The following is a 27,737-nucleotide window of genomic DNA, read 5'->3' as shown; positions in this document are numbered from 1 at the left end:
AAAAGAATAAGAGTCACAGGGCTTTTCTCGCGTACGCTTTTGTGTTTGGAAGGGCAACACCTCAAAAGATCCCTCTGTGAGGCTACATTTATGTGAGAAATGATTTATCAATTAAAACTACTGACTGATTTTGTCAAAGAAATTCTACATTCCTCCTCCTAGAACAGTGATCCTGCGTTGTAAGAGGACTAATCTGTAGCTATAATGTCTCTAAACCATTCAATCCCTCATGTACATGTATGCATACATGAGGATATATCTTCTCTGCTGGGTGTGTGAGGATAACAAGCTGTGTCGAAGATAATTCTGAGGGCGTCCACTTCAAAACACGACCAGTGTACGGCTAGATTTCCCTGCAGCGCCCACAGTCGCTGCCTGACTGAGCTTTCCGAGGTGTGGAATACTAAAACACCTTGCTCAGGTTTTTATCAATGTTTGGCTGTGCACGTTGCTGTGACCCGGGAGGGTGTGAGCGTTTCTTAAACGCTGAAGGCTCTCTCGTCCGACAGCTCTTTGTGGCTGACTGAGCATGTGCCCCTCCACGCACGCAAAGGCACACACACACACATATAGGCTCTGACAGGAATTAATGCTCATTTAAGACAAAGGCATAGAGGCTTAAATGAGGCTTAAAAACGGCGTGGCACTTAAGCGCCCACGCACACACCATGTATGGTGGTGGAGCCACTATACATTCTGCCTTGTTTGCTTTCTAAATGTAGAGTTGAGTAAAGGATGTGCCTACAGAGAACAAGAGGTGTGTGTGTGTGTGTGTGTGTGTGTGTGTGTGTGTGTGTGTGTGTGTGTGTGTGTGTGTGTGTGTGTGTGTGTGTGTGTGTGTGTGTGTGTGTGTGTGTGTGTGTGTGTGTGTGTGTATAATGGAGGCAAGTCTGATGCTCCCAGGGCACAGCTACGACCGTCAGGCAACCGTTTCCCCTGTTTCCATAGCAACCTCTGTCCAATTGCCACTGCTGCTCTGTTTCGGTAAGATGGAGCCACTTCTCCGCTGCATGCATGTGTGCACGCTGGTGTTTATGTGCGTGTATATCAGAGACTGTGTCTTGTACGGCTGTTTCATCCCAAACGTCTGTGCTGAGAGCTTCTCCTCCTCCACCTCCCCTCGCCAGAGAAGAAAAAAACATCTCCATCTCTTTCTCTGCTCAGGCGCTTGGATGGGAAAAAAAAAAAAAAATCCCTGATGTAGCGGCTTGCAGCCACTCACGATACCCCTCCTCCTCCTTCTCCTCCTCTTCTCTCATCCCTCCCCCTCCATCTGAACCTCTCTCTCCCCACAAACACACACACACACACACACACACACACTTATCATGTGATCCACTTGCTGCACCACCATTGGCGTCTCTGATCGTGGCGTGTGTCCAATCAGGGCATAAGCCCGGAGATCAACATAAGCGAAGCAGTGCAGCCTGGCTGATGCTCTTAGAGTCACAGAGGGAGGGAGGTAGGCAGAGAGGCAAACAGAAATATCATAGTAGAGGGGACAGAACTAAAGAAGAAACAGGGAGAGTTTGTAGTTGTGGGTTTTTTTTTTTTTTTTAAAGGGAGTATGCTGAAAGAGAGAAGCAAACAGGAGACCTGAGGGAACACATCTCCAGGATAGGCAGGAAAAAGGAAAAAAAGAGAAAAGGAAGGAAGGAGAGGAGGTGCGAGAGCAGTGTTGACAGACGAGTCTTCCCTTATTGTGGCTAACGCTAAAAGCTAACAGTCCATAATCAGCTAGACCGCTCTTCCGTGGAGCCATCTGCTACCTCCATCCCTCCTTTCCATCCATTCCTGTCTCCTGTCGGGCACTTAAAACTCCTCTGGGAACAGCGCGAGGATTCACTGGTCACTGTGGAGAGTATCACACCACTCTTGGAAACATGGAGGTGACATGTAAGTACTAAGAACAGAAATTGGAGGAAGAGGCACCAGAGAGTGTTTTCTGATTAGCATGGGTGGATGGAGCAAGGGGAGGTGGTAGTAAAAGGAGGAAGAGGGACTGTTTGTGTTGTTGCCTAGCTGCGAAGGAGGAGAGGGAGGATGGAGAGGAGAAGACAAGGATGGAGATGATGGGACAGGGGCCCAGCAGAAGAGAAAGGGGAGGGACAGATGGGGCCGTGTAGACTCAGCGAGGCGTAAGCAGGTTAGACAAGGACCCAGATCACAGCCTTTTCATTAACACACACTCCATCAGACACATATAATCTGCTTGATTACAATTTTACCCTGCCTCGCAAAATGCACACCCACGTTTACATGCATGCATGCACACATCTCCTGTTCACCTTCCCCCAATCACACAACAGGCATCATCTGTATTCCAGTGTACAGTGTGTTTATGCGTGCGTGTAAGATGTGTGTGTGTGTGTGTGTGTGTGTGTGTGTGTGTGTGTGTGTGTGTGTGTGTGTGTGTGTGTGTGTGTGTGTGTGTGTGTGTGTGTGTGTGTGTGTGGTGGGGGGTTTGGGCTTTGTTGTTGTGAATGGGATTACTCCACATCACCAACACCCACAGTTTGTCACCAGAGGAATTCAGTGCCCCCTACTACTGATCTCCTCCACTCCACTGTGTCTCTCAGCCTTGGATGAGCTTCAACCAGTGTTTTTAGCCAGAGGGGTTTGACACAGGATTAGAGTGAGGTCAGGCCTCAGACTGTAGAGCCCAGAGTCTGTGAGATACTGCCAGGAACCTGATTTCATTAGTTTTGGACAATGCATAGAACAGTTGTAATCAATCACCGTCCTTTCAATCCCTTGCTTTGTTTGAGGGAACTCCAATATGTCTTGACTACCTGGTGTCTCACTGTATTAAATCATGCTTATGATAAGTGATGAATCGTGAGTCATTTTGAAAAACACCGACTTCTATCAGCTTCTCAAATTAAGTGTTGACAATTGTTTTGATGACTATTTTTGTTCTTAGTAACAATTATATCTTTTCTATCTTTATATTCTGCACTGCACAGTTACCACTACTCAGGGAGAGGCCTCACTGTTCCATAGTTTTTGCACAGTGACGTTACATCTAAATTTTTGACTGAAATGTAGAGATTTTTCAGTTGGTTTTTTTTCTGTTTCTAGAATAAGTGTAAATGAAATGCAATGCAATTTTTTTTTCTATTTCCTGACATTTTAAACCAAATTATTGCTTCATTAGTTAGTTTAACATTTTTGATAGATGTTTATTATAGATTTTTCAGAGAGTTAGAAAAGAAGTTCACTGGGACTGACATATGTTTGTTCGGCATGAAGAAAGAGCCAGGAATAATTACCTGGTGACCCTAATTAAACAAATTTTATATATATATATATATATATATATATATATATATATATATATATATATATATATATATATATATATATATATATATATATATATATATATATATATATATATATATATATATATATATATAAAATTTGTTTAATTATATATATATAAAATTTGTTTAATTAGGACTAAAATCAGTGTGATGTCACCAGGGTATTATTTATAAGCAATGCCCAGCTAGCTTTTTCCAGTCTTTATGCTAAGCTAAGCTAACGGCCTCCTGTCTCTAGCTTCATTTTTAAAAATATAGATACGAGCATATGTCCCAAAATGTCCAACTGTTCCTTTAATCGACAGTTAGAATAAACAGTAATTGCAGCCCTGTTAATGATACTTTTCCCTTGAAGATGAGCCAAGTTCAAACACTAAGAAAACCCACTGTCTGTCTGTATCAGTGCCCTTGAGCAAAAGACCTTGAACCTGGTCCCCCCCTTTTTACTGTCAGCCCCTCTGGAAACACAAACACAGCAATGCCCTCTTTTATTGATGTTTGACATTTGTGTTCTGGCTAAGGGTGATCCAGAGGAGAGTAGATAATCTGCTTTGTTCAACCAGGTTGAAGACCGACCCTGTCCCATGTGGGATTATTCACATGGCAATCCTCCAAAGCCGTAGAAGCAGCAGCCCGACCCCCTCGTCAACCATCACACATCGCATTGTGTGCAGCTACTATTATTATTATTATTGCAGAATATCCGACTTGGTGTTTTGCTGCTTTTATTTAAGGCTGATGTTTAACGCAAATCAATGCAAATGATCTCTGGCTCTGCTCTTAAGCAGCAGGACAGTTCCTCCACTTCGCCAGAAGGTTATAACACGCACGCATACATGATTAATGAAATGGGTGCTGGTATGTCCAGTCAGAAGTGATGTGACAATAATAATGTGAATGCAGGTGCCAAAGGTCTTGGGTGGATGCCATGTTTGGATTCCCGGAAGCAGCTTGGGACAGTTGGTGAAGGCGCTGCACGCGTCGCCATATGCCCACAACTGTGACTGCTGCTGTCGTGCTTTGCATGAAGCTGTCCATGTATGACACAGTAAAGCAGCCCCTCCCCCACCCCTCTCCTCTTCTCTCCTCTCCTCTCCTCTCCTCTCTTCTCCTCTTCCCTCCTGCAATGAGATCTGCTGGGTTTTTTTTTTGTTTTTTTTATATTCCATACTGGTTTTATTTACCTGTCTATACCTCTGTCCTTCCCTCCATCCCCTAAAGCTCTCTCTTTTTCCCTTCCTCTCCCTCCTGTGCTTTCCCTCTCCTCTCGTTCCTGTTCTCGACCCCCCTCCACCTCTATTGTTGAATTCAGACAGGCTATTTATATCTTTCTGCCTGGCTGCCTCACCTCCCACTCCCTTAACAAGGTTTGCTTTATTGTTTCTGCACGCGTGTATGCGCACTCGGACAGTGCGTGACTGTGTGTTTGCACATGCGTCGCAACAAATTGGTGTGTTGAGTCCTCGTAGGGGTGTGTACGGCTTTAAATTTGTTGTTGTTTTTTTATGTTATTTTTCCTCATGCTTTGTTTTATGAGTGTGCAGCAAGAGCAGACTGTGAATGCTGCGCTCTGTGTCGGTGCAGGGGGCTTGTTTCTCTTTTTTTCTCTGCATTAGTTTTTCATGAGTGTGTGTGTTTTGTTTTTTTGTGTGTGTGTGTGTGTGTGTGTGTGTGTTTGCCTAAAGGGGGGATCTCTGATCTCAGGCAGCGTTGGCCCGCTCACAGTGAATGCCAAAGCTGAGCTCACTAATCAGACCAGAGAGATCATCAGCCATTAGTATCAAAACCATCAGAGTTTTGCCTGAGCAGACATGCAGAGCTAACATTTTGTTTTCTTGTCTGTCAACATGATGGTACTGTTGTCTCCTCGCTGGAATACAGCAGGGAGAAAAAAAACTCAAGTTTACACATCTTTTGATTTAGCTATTTACCTATCTATTCATTTATTCATGTCTGTTTGTTATAGATAAGTGTTCTTTCGTGTGTGTGTGTGTGTAACCCATATGTGCACAGCAGTCCACACAGTATGTACTTTAGAATCCTTGAAGACAATGAAGTCTCCACAAAGGCTGTGGTGTGTGTGTGCGTGTGTGTGGGTGTGGGTGTGTCTTATTGTGGAAACATGCTGGGTTATGGCTGCTGCAGGCCTTATCATTAGCATCACATAATAATCCGGTTTTGATGTATCACTGCATGAATCCGGTTTAATTTGAAGCAAGGTGATGACGCATGTAAGGCAGGGAGACAAACACAGATTCCCTGGGGTATAGTCAGTCCACCTTGCTTCACTCTACAACAAAAAGGCAAGAGGTGCAAATTCAATTACTCTCATTGAAATGACTCTCAGTTTGCCTAATGGCGGTGTCAGACATTGTGCACGAATGGTAGAGCAGCACATACTTTTACAAAGCAGCTAACTTGGATGCAAAGGGCTACGCCAGGCTACTAAATAATGTAATAGGCCTTCGTGATATAAAGAAAATCTTCAATGAGCAATAACATTGTTCAGTATTGCGATGAGTAAATATATATTGTCCACATTAGCTCTTCTCTCCTTCCACGGCCATCGTCCTAGCTAACCCCAAATTGACATCCATCGATCTCTGGGTAGCCAGTAGCTTTATCTGATTGGTTAAATGTTTGCACGCTGTGCATAAATCCATGGCACGTGTTCACAAAATGTTTTTTATTATTCACTACTTGATAAAAATGGTATATGTCTCCATTCTTAAAACCATATGACTGTTGAAGCATACATGCAGCAGTTGTAGTACAGCCACAGTTTGGTTGGGTTTAGGCAGGAAAACTGCTTTGTTAGTTTTGCTCGCTCTTCGTACAGTTTCTCTTCACTTCCTTCTTTGCTGCTGTAATAATTACTGCAGCCACCAGAGGTTGTCACCAAACAAGAAATGTAAATGTGTAATGTTGTAATAATATTGCAATAACCTCATTAAACAGTTGGCCTATATGGCTGCGTTCCTGATGAGGACAGGCTGAGTTTTCTGTAGAATAGTAGCTGCCCTGACTGGGAATGCTATTTTCTCTTGAAACTCACGCATTTGCTGCAGAACCTGGTGGAGGATGTACTTGTTCAGCTCTGTTCAAAGCCAGAGATGGCCTCTCCCTGTGCAATGTCAAACATTTGGTGTAAAAAACCCATAACTGTCCTAAATGGATGCCCCGTGCATTATTCATGGTGAACCTGCTGACTTCAGTTTTCAGCATCAATCGGATCCAAAAAGGCATAAAACTAATTTTTCTGAATGAATTTCTCCTCGACAGTGATGCATTATGGGTAGACTCTAGGATCTAATGAGAGTCAACTCATGTAATGAAATAATACCTGTTCTGATGTCCTTGAATAGATGTTTAATCACAACCAATTTACCCATCCCTCTGGGACAATTAATGCCGAATGTTCATATTTCCCGCAACATCCCTGTCATAATAAAACACTCATTAATGCAACTCTGTGCACAAGCCAAGGGCAGCACTTGGCTTTCATCAGCATTTCTTGACTCACCGTAAATGGCCATTTTCCCTGGCGACTCTGCTCTCCAGTCATCCATATGGGCCGCGCTGCGCCTCACACTGAGCTGGTTGTTGAAAAAGAGCTCCTCTGACAGTTTGTCTGGCCATGCAGTGCTGGGACTCTAAATATGGCAACAACAACAGCTAGCAGCAACAGCCGGCCTCGACCCTGCTTCACTCATGCGGAAGGAAGAATAGGACTGATGGAGGGAGGTCTGCAGATGTGTTGTGTGTGTGCATATGAGGGAATATTGGGAATTTACATGGGAGAGTTTTGTTTGTTGTGTTGGTGCTAGTCCATACTGCACAATGCATGTAAGTAAAGGAATGAATTAGTTTCTGTGCAGCAGAAGTGTGTGCATTGAGAAAGTGTATATCTGTCCTGCCCACAGTACAGTATGTGCTGTTCCCTGCGGTGCTGTAATGCTGTCAAAAGGGTCCCGGAGGCATTTACTGAGAGAGAAAAGAGCTGCTTTTCTCTGCGCTTTAAAGTTACATTTACCCCTCACCGCTCTATTTTATTTTACTGAGATACCCAGATGCAGTGGCTCCTTACATTCCAGCCATGGGGTGCAGATACATAAATGAAGTTTTAATGGATGAAAGTAGTGGCTTTCCACTTAGTTGCTCTCAGCAGACTTAACATGGAGCCACAACAGGGTTTTCAGGAGAATGTAACAAGAAAAACTGAATATACTTAATTTAATCTGGGAAGCTGACTGTGCAGCATTCACCCCTTGTTCCTCGCCCTCTATGAAGTGGCTCTCAGACTGTCCCTTGTTTCGCATTTTCATATTATATTGGCAGTACGCTGTGAGAGATCATTAGGGGCTGCATCTTGCCATTATTTTCATTATCGATTAGTCATTTGTCTGTAAAATGCCATAAACTAATACAAAATAACCAGTATTTTTTTAACACTTAACACATTTGATATTTGCTAGGTCACAGATACCAGCCACCTTGATAGGCCTAACTTTTTTTCATCAAGATCCATGCATTATCCCCTGAAAAATGAACAAAAATGTGTGAAAACGCCTTGTCTCACATTTTAAACCAAGTGAGAAAACACTCCTGTATGCGTCCCTTTACCTGGATCCACACCAGACATTAATGGGGTCAATTCTGGGCTGAGACTCATCCTATATCCAAGTTTCATGGAAATCCGTTCAGTTTTTGTGTTATCCTGCTGACAAACCAACAAACACCAAACAAACAGAAACAGGTGAAAACATAACCTGGCAGACATCTCTGTCACCACCATATCTACGATGGCAAACATGGCTGAAACACAGGACGACATGAACTTTTTGTAGTCCAACTAGTTGCGAACATTTGAGAATGGTAGCTTTTCCCTACATTTGGGTATTAAAACCATAAATCTTGAACCACAGCTTCATCACTTCTCAGTCCTGCAGGCCTCCAAAATATTTTTTTTGCGTCTTTGTTCAAATCATTTTTATCAGCTTCTTAAATTTATTGCAGCGCGCACCAGCACTCCTCTCACTGTACTGCCTGATAATAACAGACAGGCATCCTTTCATGTCCAACTCGTGGCATTGTTATATTTTGAATGACATCATGGTCAATTTTGAAGAAGATAATTAGTGATTGAACGTGGGACATGGTGGCAGGGAGGGAAGACATAATTACCATTTCAATAACAGGGAAACTGATTCCCTGTGTTCTTTTTCTCTGCTGATTACCATGAAACATGCACCCTGACAGAAGTGAACATGTGTACTTTTTATGTGTTCTCACTTGTGCATGAAAGCTTCCTTTTGCATGCATGTTTTGGGCTTTAAATGCAGAAACGCTCTTCACTGAGGCTCCCATTATCACCATGTGAGATTGACTTTTTGATTGCTTTCAGGGAGTATCAGCAAAGTCATTATTCTGTGATTACCGGCTTATTATTTGCCCACCAAAGCGCCTCTCTGGTGCAATCTCCAGATTTCACCACCCTGGCTTGAGTGGCGGGTGAGCGTTTGACTGACAGCTGGTAAATGATGTCATTAGCATCCTCTTAGGCAAATGGAGCAGCAGCGACAGTCAATTGGTCGGTGAGGGGGCGAGGGGGGGGGGGGGTTGGGTAATTTGTTACGGCTGATACTTTGTAGATGATGGATGGCGGGGCGACTCCTGGAACGAGGAACTGCCCGACTGTCCTGTTTGAGGAGAGACTGAGAGGAAGAGGAGAGTGATGAAGGAGTGTGGCAGATGAGTCACTGTGGTCAGCTCTTCATTACGTGTACGCGATGGCTCATGGGATGCCATTTAATTACTTTCGCTGACACTTGCTCTGCCATCTGACTTCCTGTTCCAAAGAGCTACACGAAAGAACGATGGCCTGTTGTTTGGAGGAGAATAGGTAGCACGAGAGGGAATGTAGAGAAAGACGGAAATAAAGGTGGACAAGATAGAGGAGATAAATCTTGGATCAACGGCTCTGACTGAATAGACAGAAGAGCGCAGGATGAACAATTCTGCACTTAGATCATCCAGACTGCTTCTTTAATGACGCCAGTGCAAAAACCGAGCCTAAATTTATCCCATGCGTGAGCGCAGCCTGTAAAGTTTGCTTCAGGGCTGACGTCATCTCACCTCTACCAAGGTGCTCTCCGAGCAATCAGGGGATGAAAAAGAGGGATGAAGATAAAATATTCATAATGCCCCCCCGCCCTGTTGTGAAAGGACCATGTGTTCGTATTAAATGTGATGAATATCTGCAGTGTTAATTAGCATGAGTGCAGCCACATGGGCCAACAGAATTGTTTTCCTGCTGGAGACATGACTGCAAACAAGGCATATTAATGAATGTTCCCCTGGGACAGCTCTGCTGAGGCACCAGGGATGGATGGCAGTCGGTCTCCAGAGATCAGGAAGAGGCTGGAAGCTGCAGGTGTCGATGAGATCTGCTATGAAAAGCAGCTAAGCTACAAAAGCATAAATCCTTGAAATGAAGTGCCGATTATTCTGTTGATTGACTGCTTTGTCTATAAAGTGTTAAAGAAGTAAGAATGCTAACCAGCTACCCTTGGCCTGCCTGGTCTCCGAGTACCAGCAAGAAGTGATAGTCCGATAGCCCCCTGTAATCTCACAAAATGTCAAGAATTGAAATAGGGCATACTCCAAGATGAGTTTCTATCAAGTTGAGCTGTAAATCGCCTCCATTCTGTATCCTCTGTTGTAAAAGTGACCTCCGTCTGTGTTCAGTCCCAGTTTGGTGTCAATTAGTGATGAATCTCATGTCATGTTGTCAAATCCATTCTCCCATGGTGATTCCCGTTTGATCAAACTCTAGGAACATTGGCTCATCCAGCTAATGTGCTAATTAGTAAATAGTATCTAGCTACAGCCAAGGATAGTTAGCAAAGAGCAGCAGTTGTTGGTAACCCTGGTGATATTTCAGCCCCCTGTATTTTTGGAGCTCCTTTCGAATTCTGGCCATATTCTACAAATTACACCTTTAGGGGAAGAATGTTCCTGCGAGACAAACTGACAGACCATTTGTAATCTTAATGGGAAAATACATTAATTTGAAGCTTAACTATCTTGATTGTAAGGTGTGTGTTTGTGTGTGTATGGAAATGTATCACCAAAAGTTTGTGACCAAAAGTAGTGGACAGGAGTGATGAATCAGCCGTAGCCTGATTGCAAACTGTGGCTTCTTCCATTTCTCTGCACCCTGTTCAGCCTGAGCAGGAGGAAGAGGCCGGTACCGGTGGTGGTAAATCTGCTGTTAGCTGCACACTTGTGGTCCCTCCTCGTGAAAATATGGCATGCAAAATACAGGGAATGACAGATGAGGGTTGTATGCCGAAAACAGCCGTCCATGGAGATGACATCCAGCAGTGACAGTTAACATGAATATGTCAGCTGAGGAAGGAACGGACAGTTGTCTCTATGGAGGGATCGAAACCATACTCATAATGAGTCCCTGCACATTGTCACCTGGAACAAATCTTGACCGGTGAGGAAGAGTTGCTGACCTTCGCCCTCTAATGGTCAGTCATTTGTAGGCTGGTGTTTACATTTTAGCTCACTTGTTGCTGAAGTTGTCCTCTACATGATAAAATCAGCTGAGATTTATAATAGAAAACCACTTGTTATTGCACCACAGGAAAGGGTCTTGACCTGCATGTCGGAAATAAGGTCTTTCTACTTGGTTCTGTTGGTATTGTTGAGGTTTGGACATCCGAGCAGGTTACAGACATAGAATGGCACTTAATTGACTTACAGTATGATGTTGCTACAGTCAGAACTGTTTTACACATTACTTTTTTCCACTAGTAGAAGTGAGTAAAAGGTGGAGATGATCTAGAAAACAGATCAACTTGATCTGTTTCCCCCTGAGAAGTCAAACGATTTTACACCCTTAAAGGGACAGTGTGTAATATATATATTTAGCGCCATCTAGCTGTGAGGTTCTACATTGCAACACTCCTTTGCTCACCCCTCCCGTTCTGTAAACGTTCCGGAAGCTACGGTGGCCCTGACGGACAAGAAACTCATTTTCAAAATATGGACTCTTTCCCAATAGCGTCCCAATAGTATCTCTACTGATTCAGTAATGAGGTAAAGATGTACTTAGTTATTAAGGCTATAAAACTAGAGGTTATAACCTCTCAGTTTCGCAGTCAAGCTAGCTCTGAGCAAAAACGTTACTACGTAGTCCCCGTAGTGCTTTGTGTCCCTCTCGGCAGTCCATAGTTTTTTTAAAACCGGAAATCATGGCGACCTCCATAGAGCTTGCCCGTGCTATGTATATTCAGATAGGTAATTCTTCACTCCGGATTTAAGTCAGATTGTTGGGCAGGGTAATTGTACACTAATGAGGACTTACTATGAACAAAGACGTTGATTTGAGTTACACACTGTCCCTTTAAAATGCCTGATAGAAGAATTGTCAGAAGAAATAGTCCAGCAACTTTAAACAATGCATAGTCAGTTTTCTCCAGCTGCTACATGCTGAATTTGAACAATGATATTATGAGGTTATATATATTCTGCACACAAAGCAGAGCTTCCTTTCTCTGCATCTTGTCAAAAGCGATTTGAAGCATGTACTTGTGCTGAGTCACTGATGTTCTGCATCCACTTTAATGCCAGTTAGATTTGGGATCACACTAGAGAGGACCTCGTGTGCACCTTGTGTGCACCGATGTGGGTCTGTGACTGAGTTGTGTTGATAAGTCAGACCATACAAAGGTGCTAAAAAGCCAAAAGCCTGCTCGTCTGACCTGACCGTCCTCTTGTCTGTTGTCACGGTCGGCCTGTATTTTTTATTTTTCAAGGTGAATTTGTCGCCCGTTTTTCGGAAAAATACTCTGTGATTACCATCTTTGAACATATTTGCATTCTTATAGCTAATCCTCGGATTGAATTGTGCATTTTCTTTTGCATTGGGGACTTAAAGCTCAGACCACTTCTTAATGCATTTTTTACTCAGTGAATGCAATGCTGATTCAAGAGGACTATTTTAGATCGCCTTTGTCTTGACTTTTTCAGATTTATTTTTTATTTTTTCCATTTTGGGCTGAGCTTTACGCTGTTCATTTTTCATTTTTGGAAACTCAAATCTTCTATTTATACCACTCCCACCCCTGGCTTAGTTTGAATAGTGAGAGTTCAGGGGTTAGCAACTTGATGAGTAATGGCCTTGCAGTACAAACAGCAAGAACAATATTACATAAGACCATGTTTGGGATCTTGGCTCACTGAATTTTGGCATTATTTTTGAGGGTTAGGAAGCCCAGATGAAACAGGCTAGTGCAGAGCAGGAAATAACACAAATTATAAGGCAAATCCAAAAACATCTACTTTTCTGTGCACATACACCTGTATGAACTGTCATTCATGCATCCTGGAGAGAAGTGAGGCTGGAAATATTTTTGTGTCCTCAAGTATTTGATTAACAAGGCAAGCGGCAAAAACAGAAATTGAGTAAAATCAATGAGAACAGAAGGGAAGACGGCCTATTTCTTCCTGTCACCTTAGTATGATCTAATCCAGTGAATCAGCATCTGCAGGCTCAGAGAGGCGGCTGCTAACAAGGCCGATCCATAATCAGCACTGCTCGTCGCGTTTTGCGTCGCATCATCTGCAGCAAATGGAACAGCACAGCTTAACCTGGCTGGAGAAAAAGTACAGTTTTTGGCCAAATATCACACGGAGTGCCTCAGCAGGATTTACAGGCTCACATCAACCGCTGCTGCCGGTGATGTTCTGTTGTGTTTGAACAATTTCAGCCCATTAGGAATTATGTTTGCTCTCAGCCGAGTCCCCCGTGTGTAGGCTGAATACGTTTGACAAATAAAGAATCAATCTTTCAAATATATTAGTGTTCAGATCCTAATTATGCAGAATGCAAATCGGAGTGCAAAGCTTAATGGAAGCAGCTGTCATTGAAGATTTCAGCTTAGGTCTCTTTTTTTTCTGGAGACACAAGTGTACGTGCTGAGATCTTATACTTTGAAAAGAATCAGTGCTTTATTAACTGTAGTAAAAATCCCTGTAGCCTTGTCATAATGCAACTCATACTGGGATTTAATTGCCCTTTATATCCTAATAAGCATTGATTTTATTAATAGCTATTTATAATCCATGAGAGTAGCCAAAAGGTTTTTTTACACCAGGTTTAAAGGTGCACTATGTAGTCTTGATCAGAACAGAAAGATCTTCACTGACTGACTTTTGTTTATGCCTCAACAAACTAGATAAACAGCCCCTCTTTGTTTTCATAACTGAATAAACTCATTTAACAACCTGACCTTAAAGGACACAAAAATCATACTGTTTGACTTTGTTTACATGTGGCATACCCTGCCACCTTTCTCGCTTCAGTGTTCTGAGCACATATTTTCCTCTGAGAACACCTTGTTTATTCAGTTGTTGAGTTTGTGTTATGACCTCATTAATAGTGTAATATAATATGAAATGTTACAATTCTGAGTTAGAATGTCCTCACATGAAACACGTGAATATGTCCGCTACGGCGCTGATGATGAACTGATGATGATGAGCCAAGTGAATATCAGAGCATTAGTTTTAAATGTGTGTGCGCAGCTCTGCGGCCTCTGTGTGTACAGTTTAATTATCTCCTGACAGCAGCGCATACACGCTAGGCTAATTGATCCAGACATGCATGATGTGTTTTATGTGCTGTTGTGGAGCGCTCTCCTATTGTATTGCTACCTCCGTTGATCACAAAGACCCCTCGAGTGGGATTGATGACTTGGAACACCACTCGTGTCATGCTTCTGCAGCCACAGCCAGACTAATGGTATTAGCTAGCTGGGGTATTATAGGCAAGTTCCGTCATGCATTTCACTGATGCTAACAGCTGACTAGCCACTGTTGAATTATTCTGCTTTGCTCTTTTCCTCCTAAGGCTCAGTGCACCCGACTGGATTAAAGGCTCCAGCTCTGGAAAGAAAAATGAAAACCTCATCATTAATCCTGTTTGGAACTGAACAGACGTTTATATGCTGCTCTGACCCACCAAAAATAGGCAGGGGGTTAGCTCTGGCTCCCTGCCTGCTTTCACTGTCTCTCCACAACCTGTGTTGCTCCTGCATGTGGGATGATCTCACCCAGCTCTTCTCTTTCCTCTGCAGGTAATGCAGGTGGTGAGGGAGCAGATCATGCGAGCGCTGACACTCAAGCCTAATTCCCTGGACCAGTTCAAGAGTCGCCTGCAGAACCTGAGCTACACAGAGATCCTGAAGATACGCCAGTCCGAAAGGATGAATCAGGAAGACTTCCAGTCCCGCCCAATCCTGTGAGTCAACCAACCAGTGAGGGTTGTCAAAGAGTTGCATTGATTGTCTGAAGCTATAAAAGCTTTTTGGGAAGTCAAGATGGCAAGAAAATGCTGAACTTAAATTTAGGGCCAGAAATTGAATTTTATGTTCATACTTATGTTTGTGTATCATCACCTGACAGTGTTTCCATTACCTTGGAATTAGCCCTTTGTATCTACAGAGGGAGCAGGTTCCCCACCACAGAGTCTGCCATATTTCTACAATAGCCCAGAGCAGACAAACAAAACACTGACAACAGAGAATGTCCTTTGCGTACGGGAAGGTGAAATGAGGGGTATTCGATTTGTCGCAATCTGCAACCTCAGCGCATTCTCTAGTCTGACAGCTTTGTTTAGATGAAATATTAAACTTGGAATGGAAAAGTAAAACATTTTTTGTACAGCAGGAAAAATGTATAATTTTAATTGCAGTTTCCCTTCTCCTCATCAACCTGCTCAGGACTCAAATGAGGACGTAATTTGCATCTACATAATTTGCATCTACAGAAAGGAGCCGTGGTCATTAATATGCTTGTAATTACTTCCTTTTCTCCCCTTTCCATTTGTAAGCTCAATGCCAGCTGCCGGCCTAAAGCAGCTTGCACCCGAGCTCTCCTCTCATGATTGAAAATACACATTAAATTCAGATTGTCTGCAAAATGGCATTCCCAGTGAATGCTCCACAAACGACCCTCCAATTCACTAAGCATGGAGAGTGAGTGTCTAATAGATCATTCATTGACTGATCATGGATGCAGGCCCTGTAATGGAGAACATTGTTTTGACCGGCTTGTAGTTAATGGAGTAGCCAGCACTATTGAAAAACCGTTTGGCGGAGAGAGCTTGTCCCTCTGAACAGTAATCAATGCTGAGTCGAGGGCTTATTAAATCGATATCGGGAGGGTAGAGACCAAACTTTAGCCGCCAATTAATCCAAGGGGAGAAAGCAGAACAAAAGCGAAGGAAGCTGTGAGAAAATAAACCCTGAAATACTTTTAACATTAGCTTTTGATTCAGTCATCCGTAGAATTAGGTTACAAACACTTTCATTCTTTAATAACGCCTCTAAATCAGTTACTGTTCCTCGATTTGAAAAATAAGAGTATATGAAAATGCAACAAGTTTCCAAATCTCAGGCTGATGTCATGAGGCATTCTGTGAGAAGCAGGCGATAAGTAATTGAGTCAGACGCTGCAATGAAAAGGCCCATTTTAAGATTTTAGCGCAGAATGACTGTTGGAAACATCACAGGCTGACGCGTCTCTCTTCACCAGCATGAGACTGCCCGAGGGTGGAATTTTCCTCTAATCAATACAGTACAGTCATGACTTGTAAACATAATGGGGAGAGCATGTCAGGCGACAGATTTAAAGGAGCTCTGTGTTACCTGCTGCATTCGCTGCCAGTTTTCTGTTTTTGATTAACGCAGAGAACAACCTTAGACATTAAAAGATGTTGAGGAGGAACAATTATGGCGTCAGAACAAAGCTGTGTCTCCTGAATAAAGTCGTTTTTACTTCTGAAAGGACATCTTAGAGGTATTTTGCGATGTTTAGTAAAGAGGCAATTTTTGAAATGTATGCAGACATTTTTGTATTTACTGAAGGCTGCATCACATAAAGAATTCATGTAGCAGGTTAACTAAAAACTGCTGGGGATATGAGAGAATGTCAATACACAACTTAATTTGAATGCAGATGCTAGAAGATTTGAGTGGTTTGATTCCCTTCTCTACCTCATGGATATCCCATGGATATAATTTACTGTGCAGGTGGTGGAAATGATTTTTGTTCTTCACTTCTTTCATCATTCAAACACTTGATACCAACCAGAGTGCTTCCATAATAGAGGTCAAACCTCAGCCCTTTAATTCAATTCTCTGTGATTTTCTGCATTTGCCAGAAAGAATCTGTTTAAATTGAAACTGGAGCTACTTCCTCAAAAGACCATCCAAGCTCAGAGACAAAAAAACAGTTCCCAGCGCAGTCGGAAGAATAGCACACGAGGCGATAGAGCCGAGTTATCATCATCCATCCTTCCTCCGACGAGCCACGCCCACCCCACTAGCTGTTTCTTTAATGCTGTCAGAGCAAATGTCCGACCACAGATCAATGTAATGAGTCACTGATGAGGCAAACACATAGACAGCGAAGGGTGAGCAGGGAGACAGATGAAGGGAGACAAGAGCGGATGAGCCTCGAGGAGGAAGAGGAGGAAGGACAAAAATGTGATCAAGGACAAGCAGGAATACAAGAAAATGTTAGAAATGCACAGCCTGTATTTGTCTAAAAAGCATGGAATCCTGTCGAAAGTCTTGTTTTTCAGTTCTAGAAAAAGAACAAGACTTTTGACAGGAATTTAAAATGGAAGAGAATAGACAACAAAATAAAAGATTGGGAGCAGCAGTGCTGCTCGGATAGATACTATACATAATTCATGCTGAATCCACATTCATATGCAACACAGACCACATACATGTAGATGCATGAATAAATGACAGCGAGAGCTGAAGCAGCACAGATTCCCACTGATCAGCCTTTTGGGACGCTGCATGACATGTTTCTGTGTGGAAGTGTATCTGTGTTTTTTGGCATTCTGTGTTTCCTCCTGATGGGGATTTTTGTTCGTCAGATGAATGTTGCACACTGCCAGAAAACCTGGGGAATGTAAAAGATTTTACACTTAAGTAGTTTGTAGCATCTTGGAACTTTTTGCCGCCTGCTTGCCACATATGGATGGCAGTGGTTTTCAGGAGTTAGGTAATTCTCTTAAACTAAAAATGTTTTTCTGTATATTATTTTCTCAGGGAGCTGAGGGAGAAGATCCAGCCCGAGATCATGGAGTTGATCAAACAGCAGAGGCTCAACAGGTTGTGTGAGGGTACCTGCTTCAGGAAAATCAGTAGTCGCAGGAGGCAAGGTGAGTAACAGAGTACTGGCATGCACACACAAACACACACACACGTCTGAACATGCAAACATACACAGATCCTAACTGGGCAGATCTCTGCTGCGTTCAAGAAGGGAGATCTTCAGTTTCCTCTCTCTCCCCTCCGTGTGTTCTTTTATCCCTCCTCTCTGCGCCCCCACTCATCGCCTTATTCCCTTTGCGTTATGAAAACCCCACAGGAGAAACAATATCACAGGATCTTTGAAGCTCTGGACTGCTGTCGCGCTGCTGTTCACACAAATCTTTCTGGCTCTGTCAGCCTTCGAGGGAGAGACGTATAGCGACACGACGCCTCTCTTACTTAAACACATACAGAAATGCAGTACACTTGTCTTTATGTCTTGAGACATACAAACAGGCTGTCTTCCCCCTGCTTTTGCTCCAGCTGATATATGGCATGCAAGGAAATGCAAAGATGCACGAGGGCAAAAGCAGGCTAAAACACACAAGAATACACACTTGTTGAGATTAATTGTGATGAAAGCTTTGAGAAAAGAAATGAAAGAATCGCAAAGAGCTGACTATGGTAATACCGGGCTCTACAGTATGGAGGGTGTAGTGGAAATGATAAAGAGCAGTGCATATTTTGCTGAGACACAACACAAGTCAGACATTTATGCATCCACTGTGAATGTCGGAGGCAGAGGGAGCCCATTCTCACTCCCAACGCATCGAATACTGTGGCCTGGTCAGTGGCCCGACACATCTGCGTTTGATGCTGTAGTTGCACCCCTAGCATCTGGTGCAGTAGTGTAAAGAGTGAGAAATGTCGGGGGATGGTTGGCTGGTGGACGGGTCACACACTGGACTAGAATCAGGGTTTGCATCCCATGTGTGACTGAGAGTCAAGTTAACACAAGTTACATTAGTGACATGACTGAACATAGTCATTTTAACACTAAGTATGATCTTTTGCTTGTAGTTTTGATGCCTAAACCGAACCAAATCGCAAAAATGTCACAACGTAAATAAAATTCCAAATATGTATGTCCGATATGTCAAACGGGAAGTGTCTATAAGCTTTATTTTGAAAGTATAACCGGACATTGCGTATGTATTATTGCTCACTTGACCTCACTTGGAGCCATTCATGTGCAAAACTGATGCTAGAGGAGTAGGTAGAGCATCCTAGTTTGAACCTCAATGGCACAACTAAGCTGCCGTATTCGACGAGTTGGGAGTGAAAACGTGTTGTCTGAGGATATATAGAGATGTTATAGGTCTTCGATTTGTCTGTGAAGCCACGATGTGTTGAGGTTTTGGAAGTAAAATGCCCTGTACACAAGGCATCTCTTGACTTCTGACTTAATTTAGTGTAAGTATTAATAGTATTCCAGTGGAGGAGACAGGAAAAAGGAGCAGCAGTCAGCTCAGATAGGAGCGTATTGGAATCACTCTGCCTGATAATGTGTTTCACACTGGCTGCCACAGGAGAGAAAGGAGATGAGGGAGGAAGAGAAAGGAGTAGCAGCAGCGCCAGCATTAAGTCTGTATAATATACTGCTCCTCAGTCAGAGGGGGTTTAATCTGTTTGAAACCTGATCCCTTCACTCTTCTGTCCTCCCTCTTGCACTTTTCTTCACCCCCTCTCTGTCTGCATATACAAATACACAAAATAAAAAAAACGCAGTGACAAGCTCAGGTTTATTGTTATTGCATTACTGTCATCAGCTGCCCTACAGGAACTTCCAAATAAGTCAAATCAAATTGAGCACAACCAGGTGGATTTTTCTCCTCTGACACCAATGTATTCTGGCGTTTTGAGAGCCTGATCACGATTCGCCTTGGCAGCTGTCACCCAGATATCGTCAAAGCTGGATTACAGACAGAAAAATGAGTGTAGGAGTGAGGGGAAAAAATTATCTGGGTTGAAAAGATGTTGCAGGACAGATGTTCACGTGGAAAGCATCACCGGAGATTGAGTATCTGAGCATCTTCTCCGCTTGTGGTCGGCTGATTGATGCTGGCTTTCACGCAGTGACATGGATGCATGCAACGGCACACATACTAAACACAGAAGCAAAACCATTAGCTATTCAGAAGCAGTACACCCGCACACAGCGGTATATGAAGCAATTCATGAGCCTCACTGGATTTAATTTGGCACACTAGCCTGTAGGGCTACACCCGCTTTAATCTGCTGCAATAGCACACTGACTGTTAAAGAGTCTTCTGCCTGCACGAGCTAGCCAGAGCTGTCCTTGCCTCGGAGGACTCTTGAAGGAGTCAAGGACAGGCTGTTTCTCTACAACGCTCCAGAAAAAACTCCATCCTCCTCCTTGTGCCTGTCTGAACCACCTTCATGTGCTCCTTCCTTCAATCCACTCTCATCTCTCTCTCTTCCACACATACATGTTAATCCCTTGCATCCTATCCCCTCTGGTCTCATGCTGGTGCTTGCAGTATAGCCATGCACTGGCAGTGTGAAGACCGCTTTGTCTTCTGCAGACATAAGCCAAGCTGAAGAAGAATAAACTGAGCCCTATCGCAGATATAATTCTCTCTTGGTGTTTGTGTGAATTGAAACTTTAATCAAAAGCAGGGTGATGCACGCAAAACACTGAAACTTGGATTAATGGTGCCATATTTTCTTGTCTTCTATGTGTTCCTCAGATGAACTTTGACAGTGCTTGTACTTCCTGTGAACTCTCTGTCCTACTGTTATGTGTTTTGTCCTTTTCTTTACATACGTAAAATGTGCTCCCCTCACACCCTTTCTCCTTCTCCCACTCTCCCTCAGCATCTTATACGACTATTTCAAAGTCCTCCAGCCTGCAGAGACGCGAGTGTTACATCAAATATTAATTTAGCTGACTTAAGTGCAGATGACGCTCCCCTCTACCTTGCAAAGTGCCCGTCTGCCCATTATGAGGGGATGCTTCGCTCTCTAAAAGCTCAGGTTGATGATGTTCGGAAGTTTAGAAGAAAGAGCACTACCTGTGCAATCTTTTAAGTGCAGGTTACCAGAAGGTAACAGCACTCGGGGCTCTGAAGAGTGTAACTTGTGAAAAAGCTGCACCGAAGCACAGCTAAAATTGGAAATTTGGCCTGATTCTGTTGAATCTCGCTGCATGTTCACCCACGTCCCAGCAGCTGACTCAGATTAAGACAATTATAGTTTAAGTGATACGAGAATCAATCCAAGACACAGACGAAGCACCTTCAAGCCAACAGATGAGCATATGTGCTTGTGTATAGTCACACATACACACACACAAACTAGTCATGCCTCGCAATCAGTTAAATGTCCTCTCTCAGAAAAGCGCTCCCCTCACAGCTGCCACACACATCTCTATCCCCCCTCCACCGTGGACCGGTGCCACTGTGCACCAGCCTGGCACAGCCAACTGTCTATTTTCAGCAATTAGGATTTGGACCATGCCACCCAGGCATAGCCAGCCAGACCTCCCCAGTCTGTGCGCGCTCACTGCCAGCTCAGCCTGGTGCCCATGTTGGCAAGGGAACACCAGGTTGTTCCGCAGAGGCTGGTGGTGTAGGGCAGTGACCAGCGCTTTACAGCAGCAGCTGGTAGTTACAGACCTCCACTGCATAAGGATTAGACATCATGTCATCAAAAAGAAAATGCCCATAACTAAAATGCCAGATCAACTAGTGATTTGCACCCAAGTGTAAACCCACCATGATGTCCCCTGTGATTTGTGGACTCCCGTTTTAAGCCATGTTTTTAAAAAGCAGTTTCCATCTTGTTTTTTTGGCACCAGAAGTGACCATATTCCGACAAGGTAGCCACGCCCTAAACGCATTCTCTGCATTATGGTATTGATGTATTGAAAAAGACTTGAAAGTAGCGATTGAGACTAAAACCTCATTAGCAAACTGTTTACTGAGGTAATAAATCATGTGAGAAGTAGGGTCATTTTCTCATAAGCTTACATACATCAGACTTCTATTTGAAACTACCCAAGTTGCCCCCTGCTGAATGCAGGTTTAAGGCACTTTTCAGTGGCTTTACTTTATAGAGCCAGACACTGTGACCCTATTTTATATAATCAGTGCCTGCACCACATCATTTTAGGCTTTATATTTTTTTTCCACTTGTTTTTTTTTATTATTTTTTTATATTGTCATCCATGGTCCAGTACAAATTCATCAAGTGCAGCCTATAAAGTGTCCATGTAGTTGAATTCTCACCTTTGACACAACAAGTGTGTATGAAAAGTATGAAAAAAAACAGAATTTATTCGTGGACAGGTGGGCTATTGTTTGTATTCCAGAGAACAATTTAAGCACAATGGTGTAAAATGGTCGCCTTGTAAAAAGAGCTTTTATTATTCAAATTGTACCATCAAAAAACCTTTTCATAAAACACCTCAGTCATATTTCCTGCGGGTAGACTCGGCACTTCCTTACCTCTGGTGAGGACCTGGTAAATTTTTGAACTTGGTTTCATCACGTCGCGCTCCCGGTTTCATCTTTGCTTCATTCGAGGCAGAGAAATCAAAAGCCAGAAAAACCTCATGTGATCTCGACTTGAGTGTGTATGTGGAATTGCAGTTACAGTGATGAAGGCCAACTGTCTGCTTTGTTGCCCATCAAGATCCCTCCCTCATGCAGAGCATCATGGCCCATCTGTGGAATTTCCTCAAGGCTGTATTCCCTTCTTTTTTTCCCCTATTTTTTTTTTTTGTAACAGATTCTTTTTTGCCATGCTAATTTTCTCTCCCGTTGATGACTCATGAAATCCCATATGATGTCTTGTGCCAGCCGCTGACGTATATCATAACTCTTCTTAATCTTGATCTCTCTCTGTTTCCTCCCCTCTGTCTTCCTCCTCCTGTTTACCTCCAGATAAGTTTTGGTATTGCCGTCTTTCTCCGAACCATAAAGTCCTGCACTATGGAGATTTGGAAGAGAGCCCCCAGGGTGAGGTGCCCCACGACTCTCTGCAGGACAAACGTGAGTGAAACGTGTTCAAATAAGTATTCTCTCCGAGTCATCAGTCTCTATCTGCACTGAAGGCTCATACGGTGTGTATGGACAGTGTCAAGCAGCTGTCATAGCATTGTGTGTTGGCTTTGAGAGTCGGTGTTAACACCAGTTTTACCTGCAGTGCATGCACACTGATGGATCCGGAGAGAATTTCAACTTTTAATCGTTTGAATAAAGCAGCCGCCCATCTGGGATGTTGATGATGTATTTGTTGTTGATGTTGTTCATTCACTTCTGTCCTCTCTGCAGTGCCTGTGGCTGATATCAAAGCTGTTATCACCGGCAAAGACTGTCCTCACATGAAGGAGAAGGGAGCCCTGAAGCAAAACAAGGTGCGTTTGTGCGAGTTTGTGTGCACACGTGTGTGTACACGTGCACGCGTGTGGGTTGCTGGGTGTGTAACCAGGCGAGAGAATGTGCTTCTCTATGCGCGCGAGTTGCATAACGTGATGTCAGTTACATAAATTTGCTTTGGGAAATAACACAATAACTTGAGTCTCAGCGCTCGACGCAGGGAGACGCATCCATCAGCGGCGATGTGTAAAAATAAACCACAGAATAGTCCTTTAGCTGCAGACGCAACTCACACACTGGCCACCAAACACATGCTGGTGCCTTTTCTCTGCCGTTTAAATTTGAAAGTAAGACATCGGCAGACATTGCCCTCTGCACTGCTTTAACCAGGATGAAAGAGCCATCTTGTCTGGGGCTGTGTACACATCAAGCCCTTGCTCTCCTGCACTTTGCTTCTGCAAACCTCCACCCACTCCACCTGCAGGACTCTGATATATTGGATCTTGGATAAAATGCCTTGAAGACAAAGAGCGCGCCTCCTCCCCGCTTTGTCTCCTTTATTACCTTGTCGATAAGTGCAGGTCTAGGAGAATGACCTGAGGGGGGTCTGCGGGCCGTCTAGCAGGCCTGTCCCAGCCTTGTGAATGAGAACAAGAGCACATTTCATTACTCACCATTACAAGGCCGGGCCAAAGTCACCTCTATGTGCGTTAGAGCAGAGCTGGCGTCAGGACCATTTGTGGGACACAGAGTTGGGAGGGTGAGGTGGCACATCGTGTTGTCAGTCTGTATTTCCCAAATTCTTACAGTCTACATGTATACAACAAGAGCAGTTCTTCTATAAAGGTTGTTTTTTCTTAATTATTCCGTAGGCATAGTCCATATTTATCTTATTCACCTTCTGTGCCGCAGGACATGCGTGCTTTTTTAGCAAACAGGTTCACCAGTTTGCCTTTCATCAGTGCTGTGTTTTCCATCTCATTTCCGAAGCGCGGCTCTCTGCTGTATGTACATGCGGACACACACATATGACTAGAGGATACACTGTATGATAAGTGTGGATGATTGCATGTTCTGCTGAATTTACTTACATTCATGCGATTTGGGACGGGTTGATTCGTGTGGAGAATCCTCTGCATCTAAAGAGCAGGTGCAGATTTGTGCAGCTCTATTAAAGTAAGGCTGCAGTGGGGGAAAAGAAGATCTAATTAAGCAGTATTTTATTGAAAACTCAATGATGGCAGAGAGGGGAGCTGCACTTAATTAGTTCATAAATAAACAGTTAAAAACTGTTTTAAAAAACCAAAACATTGATAAATGAGGACAATACCAGTTTTATTACACCAAATAAAAAGCAGAGTTGTGTCTTTGTGGCTATAAAGTTAAAGAAGCTGTTCATTCACTGTGGGGATTATACTCATCTCATTAACAACATGCTCACAGTGTCAATGCTGACATGTCGATGGTCACGTTTTTTATACAACCTTTTCTTTTGTGTGTCTCTTAAGATTTCTTCATCTCTCAGACTTAATTTGGGCTTTTAAAAGCTCTCCGATTTTTAGTTGAAACGCACTTTCCAATTGCTAAAAAGTTTATATTGAGGGAGAAATATCCAAACACACGTGCGTTTCTTGAATTGGAATGACTTGCATTACAGTATTTTGAGTAGCTGTAATTAGTTACTTCTACACCCCTGGTTCCAAGTGCTGAATACCCAAAGTTATAAAAGTAACACACACACAGATCTTCAGTACCAAGTTGACAAATCTCAGTTGCACCAATTTATTTTGGCAGCAGACCTGCTGGAACATATGACTCCTTTCCCAATGACTGATAATGTCAGTTATTTTTAAAAATGCACTACACTGCCCTGATGCATCATATCATCTGTTTAGTCTTGTAACTAAAGTTATCAAATAAACGTAGGGGAGTAAAAAGCACACTGTTGCCCTCCAGAATGTAGTGGAGTGGAAGTATGAGGTAACAGAAAACGGAAGAGTAAATGTACTCGGTTACATTTTTATCACAGATCTTTTCTGTTCTGAGTCTCCTGATTTGAGACAAAGCCCTCCGCTGAACTGCAGCTTTTAAGCTCTCCGTCAGATAGAAGTGCACCTCGGCTGCAGTCTTCAGCCTCTGAACGTGTAATTACCTGCTGCCTTACTAAATCAGATGCTAATTTCAAGCAAATTGCAAGCAGGCATTTAATGAATTGCTTTCATGTATACAAATCTGGCTCTCTGTGTCTCTATTCTGTCCTCACACTACATCCGATTCATTCCCCACAGTAGACCATAGTAGATATTGAGGGAATACACCCGGATATCATATCACACCACATCATATTCCCAGCTTCCCTGGGCGTTTTTCAATATCTAGTATCTGAGAGCATCCCAGATGTTTCTCTCTTTGAGTCTTTGAGTCCTAGCTCGCTGATACCTGATGAGTTGATGTGCAGCTGATGTAACAGATGGTGACAAGACGTGAGGGGGAGAGGGAGATTGTGCCGGTATGACAGCATTGTTGTGTGAATCTCACCTGTTCCTTTTTCCTTTGTACCTTTTTTTTTTCTTTCTTTCTTTCCCCTCTCCATCCCACCTCCTCCTCCACTCTGTCACCATCTGTACCTCCCGCTCTGCTCTGCCTTTGCACCATTTTCTCTTCCTCACCCCTCCCCTCCCTCTCTGCCTCTCGCTCTGTCCTCTCTCCAGGAGGTGTTGGAGCTGGCCTTCTCTGTCCTCTACGAGTCCGACGAGTATTTAAACTTTATCGCTCCTGATAAACACGAGGTAAGCCAGCGGTGTTTGTAGACTGCACGAAGAGAACGGTTTTGTGTATATGTAATTGTCTGTTTTTGTCCTGGAAATGACCACTAGAGTGTTTTTAAGCAATTTATCAGACACATACAGTAGATTAAATATGTGTGTGCTGTATATTTAATTTTATTTTTAAAAACCTTTCTCTGAGAGTGCAGTTCCTTGAGTTTTATGAGGACACGTGCACACATTGTCCAAGCATAAATGTGAGCATAAATTAGCGGCCAATTAAGATTAGATAATGCTGATTGCATACAAAGCTATAAAGGGATACAATAATACTTATAAACATAGCTATAGATTTACAACGTGAATTCATGCAGAAGCCATAAAAATGAGATTCAGAGAGCTCTTGTTTGGTTTACGCCCAACCACACTGTGTGTATTCTTGACATTTAACAAACATGTTTAATGCATTTACCTCCTCGTGAATCATTTCAAAAGCAGATTTTATTTAAACATTTTGAACCTGAACTGTCAAGTTGTGTTTTTCACTGCCTTTGTGTTGCTTGTTTGCCTGTTACTGGCCATAAAATTGTTGCTCAGCAGAAAAGTGTGAAAGAATCAGTGTGTGTGTGTGTGTGTGTGTGTGTTAGAGCCGCACGATGCACAATTTCAGCATCAACACTGCAATGTGCACGCGCACAATAGTCACATCGCAGGAGCAACTTCTTTGCTGTTTGATATAAGAAACAAACTTTCTCAGCTCTCATTTCACATGACTCATCTCCAAGAAACGTCTGTTGTGCATAATTGAGTTAGCGACAGGCAGGCATGCACAGCGAACCGCCATCATTCTTGATCAGTTTGATAAAATGAACTCCCCTACATAATCCCCACCCATCATTCTAAAGTGATTAATTCTTTACAAATTGAGCTATTCAAGTTATCTGGAAGAAATCCAAGAACATATTCATATCGCAGAGAATCCTGTCAGACCTGGTGTGTATCAGATCAGCTACGTGCTCGTGTGCATGCCTGACACAAACCAAACCTTATCTTACTTGGAATAAAACACACCAAGTTTTAGGTGGAATCCCCAAGTGATAAAAGCTACAGTTAGAAGCACCCTGATAATTCATTATTACAATATCTATTGCTTTATATGGACTTGATCTCAGCGATGTAAAATATCACTTTTAAGGGCTTAGCAGGTTTTAACAGGAAAGTGCGTTCCACGCAGTCGAAATAAAAGAAAATGTGTCAAACGAGGAAGGAGACGATAAAAAGTTTTTATTATGTGGCTAAATCATAAAGGTGCAAATCAGTAAAAAGTCTAAATGATTTGATCACTCTTTCCTCATTAGGGTTTCAAACAACAAACAGTATGGGCGTGGCCTCACCTATACAGCAGCAACACATGACACCAAGGATATGATGAAACAAGGAAATAACATGAGATGAGATGGCAGAATAGAACCATGCAGAAGATGGACGCCCTATATAATATTTCATGATACCACAATTTCATATAATATTAAAATGCTGTCATTTTAACGGCTTTTTAAGGCATTCAAGGACATTAAGAATTTGCAAGTATGAGTTTGGGTATATGGATAAAATCACTTGGTATATCCACCTTTTATAGCACAATATTAATATTTTACTTGATAATATATCACAATTCTAGAAAATCAAAATTTCCATTAGAGACGTCTCATGGATTTGCAGCAGTCTATAATATGAGCAGTGTAGAAAAATCACCCAATATGTATTCAGCTTTGAATGGATTTTGGCTAGCAACTTGACATTGACGTGAGACTTGGAGTTTACCTCAAAGAGTTTCCGATACTGTCTTATAGCTGTAATGACCGCCAACAAGTGGAAGGGGAGTGCTCTTGTGTTTCATAGTGTACTAGTACACACTGCACACAATGCACTGATACTTCTTCAAAGGATAATTCACATCATTTTCACACCTGCTTGATACCAGAAACCTTTTTTTAAACGTAGAAGTTGTATTGAGGACAAGAGAGAAGATGATGTCCCTGCTCCATTTCTCCTGAGTCACAGTGTACACACACTTTCCTCCCCATGTCTCTGTAGCAGCAGGTGGAGTCACCAGCT

The 27,737-nt window shown here is 42.9% G+C and overlaps 1 protein-coding gene across 7 annotated transcripts in view; it reads left to right on the top strand.

The window, feature by feature from the left end:
- elmo1 (engulfment and cell motility 1 (ced-12 homolog, C. elegans)) overlaps window positions 1-27,737 on the top strand; it is a 125,134-nt gene that overhangs the window by 94,976 nt on the left and 2,421 nt on the right. For 6 of the 7 annotated variants that reach the window (XM_030411703.1, XM_030411699.1, XM_030411705.1 and 3 more), the window contains 5 exons: window positions 14,477-14,640; window positions 17,468-17,580; window positions 22,420-22,527; window positions 22,810-22,892; window positions 25,566-25,643. In XM_030411703.1, the coding sequence (XP_030267563.1) occupies window positions 14,477-14,640; window positions 17,468-17,580; window positions 22,420-22,527; window positions 22,810-22,892; window positions 25,566-25,643 (546 nt within the window). Of the gene's footprint in view, window positions 1-1,369; window positions 1,897-14,476; window positions 14,641-17,467; window positions 17,581-22,419; window positions 22,528-22,809; window positions 22,893-25,565; window positions 25,644-27,737 lie in introns of those variants that run through there. The other variant, XM_030411706.1, reaches the window with a different exon arrangement.

Source organism: Sparus aurata, chromosome 3 (assembly GCF_900880675.1).
Source record: "Sparus aurata chromosome 3, fSpaAur1.1, whole genome shotgun sequence".
In the NCBI taxonomy this organism is placed as follows: domain Eukaryota; kingdom Metazoa; phylum Chordata; class Actinopteri; order Spariformes; family Sparidae; genus Sparus; species Sparus aurata.
This window is presented reverse-complemented; position numbering and strand designations above follow the sequence as displayed.